Source organism: Saccopteryx leptura, chromosome 10, assembly GCF_036850995.1.
Source record: "Saccopteryx leptura isolate mSacLep1 chromosome 10, mSacLep1_pri_phased_curated, whole genome shotgun sequence".
Taxonomy (NCBI): Eukaryota; Metazoa; Chordata; class Mammalia; order Chiroptera; family Emballonuridae; genus Saccopteryx; species Saccopteryx leptura.
The window spans coordinates 7,836,234-7,853,395 of NC_089512.1; the positions used below are offsets into that span (position 1 = coordinate 7,836,234).

Here is a 17,162-nt window from a genome sequence, read left to right on the forward strand (position 1 = left end):
GTGAGCTTTGCTCAAACCAGACGAGCCCACGCTCAAGCTGACGACCTCGGGGTCTTGAACCTGGGTCCTTTGTGTCCCAGTCCGACGCTCTGTCCACTGCGTCACCTCCTGGTCAGGCTTAATTATTACTGAATAAAATTTTTGCGAGAAAATATACATAACATAAAATTTAACGTTCTAATCATTTTTTAAAAACTTTTTGAAGCCTCAAGTGTGGAATTTATTTTTAATTTTTATTTTTTTTATTAATTTTTAGAGAGGAGAGAGAGTGAGTGAGAGAGAGAGAGAGGGAGAGAGAGAGAGAAGGGGGAGGGAGCAGCAGGAAGCATCAACTCCCATATGTGCCTTGACCAGGCAAGCCCAGGGTTTTGAACCGGTGACCTCAGCATTCCAGGTCGATGCTTTATCCACTGCGCCACCACAGGTCACGCATCATTTAAAAAAAATATTTATTGATTTCAGTGAGAGTAGAAGAGAGAGAGTAGGAGAGAAACAGGAACATAGAGCTGTTCCTGTATGTGCCCTAACAGGGAATTGAACTGGCAACCTCTGTGCTTCAGGACAATGCTCTAACCAACCAAATCATCCAGCCAGGGCAACATTTTAATCATTTCTAAGTGTACAGTTCATTGGTATTACATACATTTATATATTTGGGAAACATTGCCACTATCCATCTCCAGAACCCTTTGGTTTTCCCAGACTGTAACTCTGTAACCATTAAATGGTAACTCCCCATTTCTCCTCCTTTCCAGCCACTAGCAACCACTATTCTATTTTCTGTGTCTCTTTTTAATATTTGATACCATGTAGTTCTTTTCATTATATTATTTTGTCACAATAATTTTTTTTTTTTTTACTCAGACCAGGATCCACCTAGCAAACCCACTAGGGGGCAGTGCTCTACCCATCTGGGGCCTTACTCCATTGCTTTGCAACCAAGTTCTTAGTAGCTGAAGTGGAGGCCATGGGGCCACCTTGCTCCAGTAGAGCTATAGCTGCAGGAGGGGAAGAGAGAGAGAAGCAAGATGGGGGGAGAAGCAGATGGTCGCTTCTTCTGGGTGCACTGGCTGGGAATCAAACCTGGGAGATCCGCATACTGGGCTGATGCTCTACCATGAACCAAATGGCCAGGGCCAGTAGTTTTCAGAAAAAAAAATTCATGATGTATTTCTAACTTCAACGTATTAGCCTTTTGATGATCGGGTCATACTAACTTGCCTGACCTGTGTGGTACAGTGGATAAAGCGTTGACCTGGAACGCTGAGGTTGCCGGTTCAAAACCCTGGGCTTGCCTGGTTGGGGCACATATGGGAGTTGATGCTTCCTGCTCCTCCCTCCCCCTTTTCTCTCTCTCTCTCTCTCTCTCTCTCTCTCTCTCTCACTCTCTCACTCTCCTCTCTAAAAATTAATAAAATTAAAAAAAATAAAAAGGTCATACTAACTTTTACTTCTGTAATGTGGAAATCACTCAGCACTTAATTTATTTGAGATTTTGTAATTTATAATTTATTTGATTTTATTTATAATCCATAAAATGCAAATCTGTTAAATTGTACAGATATTAGTTATAAGTTTATATGTAGTTAAATATAGTATATAGTGTTTCAGTGGTCATTAAAGTACAACAAGAATCCAGTTATAATTTTTGGTAATTAAAGTCAGGAAACTAAATGGGAAAAAATTTAATCTGTATATATCTTATTCTACAAGAAAACCATATTGTTGGAAATTGTTACTGGAATTTTATATGCTCTAAAATTCAAATTTTATACTTACCAATGGAGTTTGTCATGTATCTGTTTTGTCCATTATGTTTCCTGCTGAAACATTTTGATGTCTCTTTTGTCTTTTTTTTTTTTACAGACTTGACTTAAAGAGTAATATATTAATTGAATTTGAAAAGAAATGTTTTTATTTTTAGAAAATTTTCTTTATACCTCAGTTTGTTCCAGAAAGTATTTGAGTTGTTGATATCTTTGAGTTTATAAAACTTAGAATTTAGACATAAGTAATTTTGTCAGAACCTTTATTTTTCTTATATGTAACTTTATCATTTTTAGGCAAAATGTTTCATGGATTTCAAAGCTGGAGGCAGCTTGTGTCACATTCTTGGGGCTGCTTACAAATATAAAAATGAGCAGGGATGGTAAGTTTTTATATTTCTTTACATGTTTTGATGTGATATAGAAGTTATTTTATTATTAATTTTTTTGGTATTTTTCCAAAGTGAGAAATGGGGCAGGGGGCAGCAGACAGACTCCCACATGTGCCCAACCGGAATCCACTTGGCATGCCCACCAAGGGGCAATGCTCAGCCCATCTGGGTCATTGCTCCGCTGCAACTGGAGCCATTCTAGTGCCTGAGGCAGAGGCCATGGAGCCATCCATCGTCAGCGCCCAGGCCAACTTTGCTCCCATGGAGCCTTGGCTGCGGGAGGGAAAGAGAGAGAGAGGAGAGGGGGAAGGGTGGAGAAGCAAATGATCTCCTTTCCTGTGTGCCCTTGTCAGGAATTGAACCCAGAACTTCCACATACTGGGCCGACACTCTACCTCTGTACCAACCAGCCAGGACCTAGAAGTTATTTAATGTTAAATCCTGTTCCTTCTTTCTACAGTGTTAGAGACTTCTATAAGTATGTTATGATTAACATGCAAAGTAGGATATCTTGTTAGATCCCTAATGAACTTTGTGTTTATATCCAGGAAAAACATCAAACTATTGCATTTATTAAGCAAGTTATTTCTCATATATGGTTGTATATAGACAATAGATGAGTATGTATTATTAGCAAATTATAAGGTAGGCACACTGTGAAATTCATGTGTGTATTATGAACTTAAAATGTGTGGAAAGGTAGCAGATTTAAATGTTCTAGTGAACCAGGCCTTGTCATCCTGCTGGTCCTCCTCAGGACGGACAGCAAGGGAGTCTGGCTCAGAGGAGTCCAGGTCCGTGCTAGGCGTGCTGGAGGCAGGATGGCCCTGCTCCTGTTCCTACACTGTCGCTCCGGCTTGCACTCTTTTTTCTTTTTTTCCTTCCTTCTTCCTCTCCCTTCCCCTCTCTCTCTCTGGCCACCACCTCCCTTTCCTCTGTTCTTTCTTGATCTTGGGTTTTCATCTCAGGTTTAGCTACTAGGACCAGTGAGTGTGTAATGATGGTGGTTCTTTTTTTTCTTTTTTCTTTTTTAACAGGGACAGAGAGAGAGTCAGAGAGAGAAATAGACAGGGACAGACAGACAGGAACGGAGAGAGATGAGAAGCATCAATCATCAGTTTTTCGTTGCGACACCTGAGTTGTTCATTGATTGCTTTCTCATATGTGCCTTGACCGCGGGCCTTCAGACTGAGTAACCTCTTGCTCGAGGCAGCGACCTTGGGTCCAAGCTGGTGAGCTTTTGCTCAAACCAGGTGAACCTGTGCTCAAGCTGGCGGCGACCTTGGGGTCTCGAACCTGGGTCCTCTGCATCCCAGTCCGACGCTCTATCCACTGCGCCACTGCCTGGTCTGGCTGATGGTGGGTCTGAGTTCAAGGTGGTGGGCAGTTGTTTGGCAGGGAGGGGTTGAGGGGGTGCCGCAGTGGTTTTTTTTTAAATTTTTTTTTTTTTTGCATTTTTCTGAAGCTGGAAACGGGGAGAGACAGTCAGACAGACTCCCCCATGCGCCCGACCGTGATCCACCCGGCACGCCCACCAGGGGCAAAGCTCTGCCCACCAGGGGGCGATGCTCTGCCCCTCCGGGGCGTTGCTCTGCCGCCTGGGGCAGAGGCCAAGGAGCCATCCCCAGCGCCCGGGTCATCTTTGCTCCAATGGAGCCTTGGCTGCGGGAGGGGAAGAGAGAGACAGAGAGAAAGGAGGGGGGGGTGTGGAGAAGCAAATGGGCGCTTCTCCTATGTGCCCTGGCCAGGAATCGAACCCGGGTCCCCCGCACGCCAGGCCAACGCTCTACCGCTGAGCCAACTGGCCAGGGCAGCTGCAGTGTATTGAGTTGTGGTTTTTCGGTGGTTTTGTGTTACAGTTTGTAATTGTAGCATTTTTCAGAAAATACTCATGTATTGTATATTTTAATATAAAAATTAAGCTAATTCAATACTTTATGGCTGCAAAATACAAGTAAGCATTCACATCAATAATCAGGACAAGTTTATAAGTAAACAATTTATTTATAGTAAATGAAAGAATTAATAGAGTTATGTGTGCATTGCTGGAACTGTTACTTTATGAGGGAGTCGAATAGATACCGGCTACTTGATTAAGTGAGCGTGAGGGTTTCTTTTATCAGAGGCAGCCTTCTACTTCCAGCTTTAGTGTGACAGATCTTAGCAGAGGATTCGCTGATCTCAGTTGACAACGTGCCTGAGTGTTCCCAGATGCGGTTTGGACTCTTGCTCTAGATTCCTGGTTGTAACCTTTTCTCTACTTGTTTTCTTGTTCATTTTGTATCCCAAGTGCTGACCTGGACTCCTGAGGACAGAGTCTTAAAATGGAATGACTTTTCCTAAGTCACATGTGATGGAACTCACTTTGTGTGCCAGCGCAATGAAATATTTTTATCTAAAAGGTTTAAGGTGATTTAGAAGGGCATATAAAATAAATGGTCTTTAAATTTTATTTTTATTATTTTTATTTTTTTAGTGAGAATGAGAAAGGGGGACAGATAGGTACAGACAGGAAGAGAGATGAGAAACATCAACTCGTAGTTGCGGCACCTTAGTTGTTCATTGATTGTTTCTCATGTGCCTTGACTGGGGGAGCTTCAGCCAGTCCAGGGACTGTGGGCTCATGTCTATGATCTCAAGCCTGAGATCCTGTGATCAAGCTGGTGAGTCTGCGCTCCAGCCAGTGACTGACCTAGGGATTTCAAACCTGGGACCTCAGCATCTCAGGTCGACGCTCTATACTGCACCACCACCTGGTCAGGCTGGTATATGTTTCTAAAGAGAAACTGTGCATCAACAGTTGGAAAGACACAATAAATACTTGATTCTCTATTAACAGATTTATTTAGCTTTTAGTATTCAGATCAAGCCCCACTATTTAAATTTGTTTAATGACTGATTTCAGACTATTTCTCACATTTGTAAAACCGGTTAATTCTCTTCAGCCCCATTATCTGAATCACTTATTAAAGGAAGCCGTTGCTCTGCATGATGAGTGAACGCTGTCATGAAGAAATTCTTAGATTAGTAAGTCACTCCAGACTTTGTTAATAAAATTGGGTCAGGTTAGAACACAGTGCAGTTTGACTCCACAGCCCACATTGAATCATTAAGCTATATCCTTCTCTCTGGAATTAAAATAGGGCAAAAGCAGAGTAAATTTGGATAGACAATATGGAGAAAGCTTCAGATTCATAAAGTTTTAATCCTATGAAAATGACTAAGAATAGGTGAAGGCAACATTAAAGTGTTATGCTTGGGACCTTATAATAAAGAGACATTGGGGAAAGATTCCAAGTAAAGGTAATAAGATGAATTTCTCTATATTTAGGACAATAGTAATCTCACAAAGAACACAGACATTGTTGGATTTAAACAAGTGACTTAAATTTTTTATTTTCCATTTATTTGAGAGAGAAAAGGAGGGAGCGAGAAAAGCATCAACTCGTTGTTTTACTTAGTTGCTTCACTCAGTTGTGCCTTCATTGATTGCTTCTTGTATGTACTCTGACTGAGGATTGAACTCATGACCTCAGCACACCTGGATGATGCTTTATCCACTGAGCCTCCTGGCCAGGGCTGAAGAATGACTTTTGTTTGTTTGTTTTTTTATTTTTCCGAAGTTAGAAGCGGGGAGGCAGTCAGACAGACTCCCACATGCGCCCAACCGGGATCCACCCGGCATGCCCATTAGGGGGCAATGCTCTGCCCATCTGGGGTGTTGCTCCATTTCAGCCAGAGCCATTCTAGCACCTGAGGTGGAGACCATGGAGCCATCCTCAGTGCCTGGGCCAACTTTGCTTCAATGGAGCCTTGGCTGTGGGAGGGGAAGAGAGAGAGAGAGAGAGAGAGAGAGAGAGAGAGAGAGAGAAAGGAGAGGGGGAGGGGTGGAGAAGCAGATGGGCACTTCTCCTGTGTGCTCTGACTTGGAATTAAACCCGGGACTTCCACACACTGGGCCAATGCTCTATCACTGAGCCAACCAGCCAGGGCCGAAGAATGACTTTTAAGCATCTACAAAGTTGGTAGACTTTCTTACACTTGAAGAATAGTATAGTAGTTTACTGCCTTTGGATCTATTGACTGCTTTTCTGTATGATGTAAAATACCTTAGATTTATGAAAAATGGGATACTTATAAAACATACTTCATTTTGACTGAAGTGGATCATGGTATCTTAAAATTTAACCATTTAGGTGTTGACACTGCTTCCTTATACTACTGAGAGAATACCCTTATACATTTTGTAGTCTTATTTTAATTTCTGAATCAATCCAGCTCATTTGTGTTGAATGCTACAACCAAGTTTTCACTTTTTTTAAAGGTGAGAGACAAATAACAAATTATTTTCTTTTAGGCGGAGGTTCGATCTACAGAATCCATCCCGAATGGATCGTAACGTTGAGATGTTTATGAACATTGAAAAAACATTGGTGCAGGTAACTTAGGAAGCTAAATTATTATAAATTTTTTCCTTGGATATACTTTCAATTCCAAGATTAGTTTCATTAGATTGCCAAAAAATTAGTCGAAGAAAAGTTTTCTGAAATCTGTTGTTCTGCTCTTTTTATGGGTTTTGGAGAGATTAGAGCCATAAAGTAAGACTAAAACTTGTCATTTATGTAATATTGACCTTAAACTTCTGGTGAAATGATCTATGATATTTTTCTTTATTAATTTTACCAAACCCATTATTTGAATCTTTTTCATATTTACTATATACACTCCCTCATCCCTCTAGTCACTTGTCTATACAGTGATTTTCTTTGGATTGGTTTCATGGTTGTGCCGTAAATATAGATCTTATTTCCCCAACTAGATTATAACCTGGGGAGAAGACACTTAAATTTTTTTCTCTTCTAGTTTTTTATTGATTGGTAATTTATGGATATTAAATTAACATTCCTACGGAGAGGCAGCTTGCAAAATTTTAGCTAGATATTATCATAACTCAATGCCTAAAACTTATCTCATGGACTGTTGGCTACAGAAATAACTGAGTGATTTTTGTTTGTTGGTTGGTTTTAATGATTGCTTGGGTTAATATGTATGTTTTAATCCCTGCTATGTGGGCAAAGATGAGCTATAATTTGTAGTCGTACGTTTTAAGTAATGTATGTGATTAGCCAGAATGAGGGCACACCGCCCCTCAGGCATAGAGGAGACCACTCACTGCATCAGACGGTTAGGGTGAGTTCAGGTACAATTGGCTGCGTGGAGTAATAGGTTGGGGGATGAATTTCTTTAGGTCATAACTCGCAGCATTTTTTTTTCCAGGTTAACCTACTTGCAGAGAAGGGGATGTCATTAAGTAGCCTGCTTAACACCTAGGTTTTATATTGACATAAGACTTTGACATGCCAAAGTCCGTCTTCTCATTTTAAACACTATGGCTTTGAATGCCAGCTTTTGCCATTAGGGTGATGCATAGATAATGTGACATTATTTCAAAACCAAGAGAATTTAAAACTCTGTTCTTTCTTTCTCAGAGCAATTGTCTGACCAGACCTAACATATACCTCATTCCAGACATTGATCTGAAGTTGACTAACAAATTGAAAGATATCATCAAACGACATCAGGTAACAGACACGATCACTTAAGAAACATTGTGAAGTAGTAAACTTCTTATCAGTCTCAACTATAACATCTTTTTTTTATTTTTATTTTTCATTCCTCCGAAGCTGGAAATGGGGAAGCAGTCAGACAGACTCCCGCATGCGCCCAACTGGGATCCACCTGGCACGCCCACCAGGGGGCGATGCTCTGCCCATCTGGGGCGTCGCTCTGTTGCAACCAGAGCCATCCTAGCGCCTGAGGCAGAGGCCACAGAGCCATCCTCAGCGCCCGGGCCATCCCTGCTCCAGTGGAGCCTCAGCTGCGGGAGGGGAAGAGAGAGACAGAGAGGAAGGAGAGGGGGAGGGGTGGAGAAGCAGATGGGCGCTTCTCCTGTGTACCCTGGCTGGGAATCGAACCTGGGACTCCCGCACGCCAGGCCGACGCTCTACCACTGAGCCAACCGGCCAGGGCCTTTTATATTTGTGGCTTTTAAAAAATGACTGAGAAACTCGGTTTTCCTTACAAGTTTACTATTATCTTGATTCACATGTTACCAGTGCTGTCTTCTAATATCTTCACCTCTTCCCTCCCTCTCCCTCTTTGTTCTTTCCTCTCCCTCCTCTTCCCCCCTTCTCCACCTCTCTCCCTTCTTCTGTCTCTGTAAAATCAATTAAAATAATTATTAAAATGGATTAGAGGTATTATATTTCTGTAAGGTTACCCCGAGGGAGTCATAGAGAATGAGCTAAGGGTACTTGTATCATTTTTCTGTAGAGTAGTATAAATTGTGTCTGTAACTCCTGCCTGGTTGGCTCAGTGGTAGAGCATTGGCCCAGCATGTGGAAGTCCTGTCCTGGGTTCAGTTCTTGGTCAGGGCACACAGGAGAAGTGACCATCTGCTTCTCTACCCTTCTCCTCCCCTTCTTTCTCTCTCTCTACCTCCCTCTCTCTCTCCCGCCCTGTCTTCCCTCCTCTCCCCCTCACCCCTCCTCTTCTGCAGCCATGGCTCGAATGGTTTGAGCAGTTTGGCCCTGGGCACCGAGGATGGGTCTTTGGCCTCACCTCAGGCACTGAACTGGCTCCCGTTGCTGAGCAATGGAGCAGCAGCCCCAGATGGCCAGAGCATCACCTGATTGGGGGCTTGCCAAGTGGATCCCAGTGAGGGCGCATGCCAGAATCTGTCTCTCTGCTTCCCTGCCTCTCCGCCTTTCACTTAATAAAAAATATATAAATAAAATAAATAAATAAACTATGTCTGTAGATTCTTTTTTTTTTTTTTTTTTTACAGGGACAGAGAGTCAGAGAGAGGGATAGATAGGGACAGACAGACAGGAATGGAGAGAGATGTGAAGCATCAATCATCAGTTTTTCGTTGCGATACCTTAGTTGTTCATTGATTGCCTTCTCACATGTGCCCTGACTGCGGGCCTTCAGCAGACTGAGTAACCCCTTGCTCGAGCCAGCGACCTTGGGTCCCAGCTGGTGAGCTTTTGCTCAAACCAGATGAGCCCGCGCTCAAGCTGCAACCTCGGAGTGTCGAACCTGGTTCTTCTGCATCCCAGTCCAACGCTCTATCCACTGTGCCACTGCCTGGTCAGGCTGTAGATTCTTTTTGTTTGTTCTTGTTAGTCACTGTCCCTTTCCTTGCCTAAAGTTAATAAAAATATTGTCTAAGAGTACTACTTTTAAAAGGTAAATAGAGTAATGCCTTTATAATCCTTAGGCAGTTTGCATCTGGCATCTCCTAGTTTGTCAGCCACATGCTTTATTTTAACATTGTTTGTTCATTGCTTTTCAGGGGACATTTACTGATGAGAAGTCAAAAGCTTCCCACCACATTTATCCATATCCTTCCTCACAAGAAGATGGTAAGTTAGTTTTTGGGTGTGCATTGATAAACTCATGCTTCACTGGTTTTTAAGTTATATCAGCAGAGGTTTAAACAATATTACCAGCTGTTTTAGAAAGAAAGTTGCAAGTATAAATGTTAAATTCCACAGATTATTTAAATTTATAATTTTTTATTTTTATTTTTTGAGTTGCTCTAAAGAAACTATGTAATTCTATGATGTCCAACTCTCTAATTAGACTTTTATTTCTTTGTTGGTAGTTATTACCTAGGTATTAAGTCTAGGCATACTTTGTATATTAACTTAGTTAATATTTACTACTTCCCTTGTGTTCTGAAAATTTAGAGATATTGTAAGATAGAAGAACATCTCTGATGATGGGTGGGTTACTGTTTGTCTAAACAGGATCACTTAGAAGTATGTTAGTTTGGTGAACTTATATAATGGTTTGGATTCTGATTTTCAGCTTTGCTATTCTGAAAGTTGATTTGGTCAGTAGACAGTATTTATTAGACCTATGGCAACTGATTTGTGCTAACCATTTTTTCAAAGGTCAGAAAGTTGGGAAAGAAAATATGAATTGCTAATTAACCAAATTAATTAATTTAGATTAAGAAATGGTTCTATAGGGAGATCTGTATTGCTAAGCACAACATATCCTCATAGAACATTTACATAAGAAACCGAATTATATCAGATTTGAGTTGCTGATTACCCTATGTTGAGTTTTTCTTACCAGTGTAGATATGCTAGATGTCAATAACAAAGATTACCAGACAGTTTCCATATGCTTGAAAATTAAGCAACACTGGTATATTACTGTTTAATTCATGGATCAGCCTGACCAGGTGGTGGTGCAGTGGATAGAGTGTCAGATGGGGACAGAGGACCCAGGTTTGAAACCCTGAGGTCGCTGGCTTAAGCATGGGCTCATCTGGCTTGACCATGGGCTCATTAGCTTGAGCACGGGGTCGCTGACTTGAGAATGGGATTGTAGACATGACTCCATGGTCGCTGGCTTGAGCCCAAAGGTCACTGGCTTGAGCAAGAGGTCACTCGCTCTGCTGTAGCCCCCCCGGTCAAGGCACATATGAGAAAGCAATCAGTGAACAACTAAGGAAACAAAGGAGCTGTAACGAAGAATTGATGCTTCTCATCTCTCTCCCTTCCTGTCTGTCCCTCCCTATCTGTTCCTCTCTATGTCTCTGTCCCAAAAAGAAAAATAAAATAAATTTATGGATCGAAGAATAAATTGCAAAGAAAATGGAATATTTTTGTATTTGAATAATTATGAAATTAATAAAATATAAGAAAGTTAACTTTTTAGGATACAGCTGATACTAAATCCATAGGGCAATTTATGTCTAAATGTATAAATTACGGAAGAAGAAAGACTGAAAAATCAGTTTAGGGAATTTTTCTTTTTAACATTTATCTTACTGATTTTAGAGAGAGGAAGGGAGAGAGAGAGACAGGAACATCGATATGTTCCTGTATGTACCCTGACCTGGGGATTGAAATGGCAACCTCTGTGCTTCGGAACGATTCTCGAACCAACAGAGCTATCTGGCCAGGACACAACTTTCTTGAGAAATTAGAAAAATAATTTCAAGTTAATGCTGAAGAATAAAGGAGATAAATAGTTAAGAACAAAAATTAATGAAGTACAAAATATATAATAGGATGGTGCTCTACAGTGTCAGAAATGGTTCTTAGAAATCACAGAAGAGTAATGAATTGTGCTGCAGCCGAGAATAAAGAACAATGTCAAGAATGGAAGGAGAATATTACTAACTTCTACAGAGATTAAAAACAATTACAAGATGTTAGGTTGGTTTGCTTGGGTGACTGCTGGTGTATTAGGTATCAAATCTAAGAAACCATTTCCTACAAGTTGTGAAATTTTACATCTAAAAGTTTTGGCTGTTATATTTAGGTCTTTTCATAATCAGATTTGATAGCTGAAAGTTTGATTTTTATTTGTAAGTTACAATTTTATTTCTGTGATTATCGTGCTTTTATAAAGTGAAAAACCTTGCCCTGCTGTTAGAATTTCTGTTTTTGTCCTGTTACGTAGTATCAACTGGTTGCCACCAGGTGGAGGTGTTGGATAGCTGTGTATGTTGGAATACTGATTCTGTTGCTAGCTAACTCTAAGGCGGGGGTCTCCAAATTTTTTACACAGGGGGCCAGTTCACTGTCCCTCAGACTGTTGGAGGGCCAGACTATAAAAAAAACTATGAACGAATCCCTATGCACGCTGCACATATCTTATTATAAAGTAAAAAAACAAAACGGGAACAAATACAATATTTAAAATAAAGAACAAGTAAATTTAAATCAGCAAACTGACCAGTATTTCAATGGGAACTATGCTCCTCTCACTGACCACCAATGAAAGAGGTGCCCCTTCAGGAAGTGCGGCGGGGGCCGGATAAATGGCCTCAGGGGCTGCATGCGGCCCGCTGGCTGTAGTTTGGGGACCCCTGCTCTAAGGTTTCTTTATTAAAGCTCATATAAATGCTTAGATTGTGAACTCTTTTCTTTTTTTTCTCCCCCCCCCCCCTTTTTTTTCTTTTTTGTATTTCTCTGAAGTTGGAAACGGGGTGGGGGGGGGAGGTAGTCAGACAGACTCCCGCATGTGCCCGACCGGGATCCACCAGGCATGCCCACCAGGGGGCGATGCTCTGCCCATCTTGGAGCGTCGCTCTGCCACAATCAGCCATTCTAGCGCCTGAGGCAGAGGCCACAGAGCCATCCTCAGTGCCCGGGCAAACGCTGCTCCAATGAAGCCTTGGCTGTGGGAGGGGAAGAGAGAGACAGAGAGGAAGGAGAGGGGGAGGGGTGGAGAAGCAGATGGGCGCTTCTCCTGTGTGCCCTGGCAGGGAATCGAACCCGGGACTCCCTCACACCAGGCCGACGCTCTACCACTGAGCCAACCGGCCAGGGCCTCTTTTCTTTTTTTTAGTGAGAGAGGGACAGACAGGAAGGGAGAGAGAGATGAGAAACAGCAACTTGTTGTTGTGACACTTTAGGTGTTCATTGATTGCTTTCTCATGTGTACCTTGACCTGGGGACTCCAGCTGAGTCAGTGATTCCTCTTTCAAGCTAGTGACCTTTGACCTTCAAGCCAGCAATCTTTGGGCTCAAGCCAGTGACCATGGGGTCATGTCTGTGATCCCACGCTCAACCCAGCGACCCTGTGCTCAAGCTGGTGAGCCCGTGCTCACACCAGTGACCTCCTCAGTAGCCCAGGTCAACGCAGTTGTTATATCCACTATACCGGTGGTCCCCAACCCGTGGGCCATGGACCGGTACTGGTCCGTAGGCCATTTGGTACCGGTCCGCAAAGAAAGAATAAGTAACTTACATTATTTCTGTTTTATTTATATTTAAGTCTGAATGATGTTTTATTTTTAAAAAATGACCAGATTCCCTCTGTTTCATCCATCTAAGACTCACTCTTGATGCTTGTCTCGTAAGTTCGACAGTTATATTTAAAAATACCACAGTTTTGCCTGACCTGCGGTGGCGCAGTGGGTAAAAGCATCAACCTGAAACACTGAGGTCGCCGGTTCGAAACCCCGGGCTTCCCTGGTCAAGGCACATATGGGAGTTGATGCTTTCTGCTCCTCCTTCCTCTCTCTCTCTCTCTCTCTCTCTCTCTCTCTGTCTCCTCTCTCTAAAATGAATAAATAAAATCGAAAAATAAAAAAAAATAAAAATACCACAGTTTTTACGCCGGTCGCATAATTTTATTTTGTGCATTTATCCGTCCCACCCTAAAGGCTGATCCATGAAAATATTTTCTGACATTAAACCGGTCCGTGGCCCAAAAAAGGTTGGGGACCACTGTACTACACCACTGCTTCATCAGGAAGATTGTGAACATTTTTTTGTTTGTTTTACAGAGACAGAGAGAGAGTCAGAGAGAGGGATGATAGACAGGGACAGACAGACAGGAACGGAGAGATGAGAAGCATCAATCATTAGTTTTTCGTTGCGCATTGCGACACCTTAGTTGTTCATTGATTACTTTCTCATATGTGCCTTGACTGTAGGCCTTCAGCAGACCAAGTAACCCCTTGCTCAAGCCAGAGACCTTGGGTCCAAGCTGGTGAGCTTTTTGCTCAAACCAGATGAGCCCGCGCTCAAGCTGGCGACCCAGGGTCCCGAACCTGGGTCCTAGGCATTCCAGTCCAATGGTCTATCCACTGCGCCACCACCTGGTCAGGCAGATTGTGAACATTTTTTTAAAACAATTGCCTTTTACAAAAGATTTGAATTGAAGTTGTTACATCTTAGCTACTTAGTAATTTCCTATTCATGTAGAATTCAGTAAAGAATATGGTGGTTATGATTTGTATAGAAGTGGAGACAGATGAGACAGGTGGATGGGAAGGATATAACTACTCCACTGGACAGTTGGTTTTGTCAAGAGTAGTGATAATAGTTCTAGAATCTACTGAGTCTGAATCCACAGCTGGAAAACTTTACTTTAACCCTTTGGGTAGTGAAATTTTTTCATGTTCGCTCACCCCCGGAAGTGAGTTATTTTTCAAAAAATGAAATTAGTTCCAGTTCCAGTTTTATTAACTTAAAATCATGTTTGTTTCATAACCAGTTTATGGAAACAAGAAGAACATACTTTTTCCTTTTTTTAATGTTGCCTTACACACGTATGATCGTACTCTGGATTGTCAGAAGGCATGAGGACGTACATGAACATTCGTACTCAAAGGGTTAATAGGTGGTAAATAGCCTGACCTGTGGTGGTGCAGTGGATGAAGCATTGACCTGGAATGCTGAGGTTGCCAGTATGAAACCCTGTCAAGGCAGATAGGAGAAATAGCTGCTACAAGGTGATGCTTCCCATTCCTCCCTCACCTCCTATATCTAAAAATAAATAAATAAAATCTTTTAAAAAATAATTTATTAAGAAAAAATGGAATAAATAACATTTAGTTATGAGAGAACTTTTTTCAGGGTAGCTTCTTAACAAACCAAAACTTTTTTTTTATTATTTTATTTAAAAAAAATTTTTTTTAACTTTTTTAATTCACTCGTTTCAATTTTATTTTAGATTTTATTTATTCATTCCGAGAGAGAGAGAGAGAGAGAGAGAGAGAGAGAAGGGGGGAGGAGCAGGAAGCATCAAATCCCATATGTGCCTTGACCAGGCAAGCCCAGGGCCTTGAACCGGTGACCTCAGTATTCCAGGTTGACGTTTTATCCACTGCGCCACCACAGGTCAGGCCAAACCAAAACTTTTTGAGTAAAAATTAAGTCTAAATAATAGCTTGACTAAAGTGTTTTCTTTTTCACTTTCAGAAGAGTGGCTGAGACCCGTGATGAGAAAAGACAAGCAGGTGTTGGTACATTGGGGCTGTTACCCAGACAGGTAATGTTGATTTTGACTGAGACCTGGTATAAAGGTTTCTGTCAGCATGAACCAGAGTTACTGACATGGAGTTTCACTTTATGAATAGCGGCAACTTTGTTGATTAGTTTTAGTTTTTGCTCTCATTCTTCTAAGTCTTATTTTATTGGCTATTGTTTAAGTTATAGAATTGATGAAGTCACATGGCTTTATATTTGCTCATGAACTGATATGTTTGCTGCCTTTGCCAAAGCAGTTCTTCAATACCATCTTAGACCGCTAACTTAGATTTGTTTCCTTAAAGAAATGTTTTCTTCTTGAAATTTTATGACTAGTTTTTCCAGATGCTACTCATGCCGTACAGTTAAGGATGACATTGAATGTCTGAAATGAGTTTTTCTTTGCAGAAATTTATTTTCCAAGTGGTGGTGGTATTTTTATATATCATAACTCATGCCGTGTTTCAGCATCTGAATATGAATGAAGAATATTATGAACAATAACTACATGTTAGTGAAAATGGTGTCCCTTGTTTAATAGTATGCCTGCATAAGGCACTGAGGAATAAAGATCATGTATTGATTGTGAAACCAGGTTATTTTCCCTGCAGTTTACCAGTGTGCATTTTTAAATGGCATCTCTTGTATATTTGAATTTGTTTCTCTGTTTTCTGTATTTCCTTTAATTTGGTGATTGGACCTAGAGTTAATCAGAACCCGTTTTAGTTAGTGAAGGAACAAGGCTTGCATTGAGATGTGCTGTTTGACCTGACCTGTGTGGTGGTGCAGTGGATAAAGTGTTGACCTGGAAAGCTGAGGTTGCCGGTTCAAAACTCTGGATTAGCCCAGTCAAGGCACATACGGGAATTGATGCTTCCTGCTCCTTCCCCCTCCTTCTGTATCTCTCTATCTGTCCCCTCTCTCTAAAAATAAATAAATAAAATCTTTAAAAGAAATAGGTGTACTTTGTCAGGGTACATGCAGTGTCTGCTTGTATGCTAGGTTTAGGTAATCTATTTGAGTTAACTGTTTTACATGTAAATATATATATATATTTTTTAATTTTTAATTTTATATTTTTTTAGATTTTTATTCATTTTAGAGAGGAGAGAGAGAGAGAGAAGGGGGAGGGGCAGGAAGCATCAACTCCCATATGTGCCTTGACCAGGCAAGCCCAGGGTTTCGAACCAGTGACCTCAGCGTTGTAGGTCGATGCTTTATCCACTGCGCCACCACAGGCCAGGCCTAAATATTTATATATATATATATATTTTTTTTTTTCCTTTTTCTTTTATTTCTGAAGCTGGAAACGGGGAGAGACAGTCAGACAGACTCTCGCATGTGCCTGACCAGGATCCATTCGGCACGCCCACCAGGGGCGACGCTCTGCCCCTCCGGGGCGTCGCTGTGCCTCGACCAGAGCCACTCTAGCGCCTGGGGCAGAGGCCAAGGAGCCATCCCCAGCGCCCGGGCCTTCTCTGCTCCAATGGAGCCTTGGCTGTGGGAGGGGAAGAGAGAGACAGAGAGGAAGGAGGGGGGGTGTGGAGAAGCAAATGGGCGCTTCTCCTATGTGCCCTGGCCGGGAATTGAACCCGGGTCCCCTTTACGCCAGGCCAACGCTCTACCGCTGAGCCAACCGGCCAGGGCTATTTATATATTTTTAAAGCAGTCAGTGTCTCTAGATACATTCAGAATTTTCAGATTATATGCAGAGTCTTTATACGTTTGAGTTCATTAAATTAAATTAAGTCAGCTTGCAAATCAGCCTCTTTTGAACCACAATTGACTACTTTAAATGGACAGTTTTTAAAATGCTTTCTATAAAACAATTCTAGTCTTGAGGCTTCAAGCAGTTCTTGGCACTGTTAAAAGCTTTCAGTATTCTAGGAATTATTCTAGGAAGTCAGTTTGCCCGTTAAAACACTTAGATCGAAACTCAAATCTATGGTGATAAGCTACGTAAGTAAAGAGTTTAATAAATTTTATAACAACACATTATAAGACATAATAGGCTGTTGGCTAACCTTTTCTTGTGTGTCAAGTAGAATGTAATGACTGGCTCAAGTCTAGTCTTTTCAGGAGGCCTTGTTAGTTCACTTTGTTAACTAGTTTGTGCCTTCATTTTTACCTATGTAACATTTTCCACTCAAAACCTTTATTTATTTATTTATTTATTTTTTTGTATTTTTCTGAAGCTGGAAATGGGGAGAGACAGT

General features: G+C 41.4%; 1 protein-coding gene across 1 annotated transcript in view; it reads left to right on the forward strand.

Annotated features, from left to right (window-relative positions):
• SMARCC1 (SWI/SNF related, matrix associated, actin dependent regulator of chromatin subfamily c member 1) overlaps positions 1 to 17,162 on the forward strand; it is a 140,388-nt gene that overhangs the window by 21,571 nt on the left and 101,655 nt on the right. Inside the window, exons 3-7 of the mRNA XM_066351654.1 lie at positions 2,064 to 2,149; positions 6,516 to 6,597; positions 7,648 to 7,740; positions 9,516 to 9,585; positions 14,899 to 14,968. Coding sequence (XP_066207751.1) covers positions 2,064 to 2,149; positions 6,516 to 6,597; positions 7,648 to 7,740; positions 9,516 to 9,585; positions 14,899 to 14,968 — 401 coding nt within the window. The remainder of the gene's footprint in view (positions 1 to 2,063; positions 2,150 to 6,515; positions 6,598 to 7,647; positions 7,741 to 9,515; positions 9,586 to 14,898; positions 14,969 to 17,162) is intronic.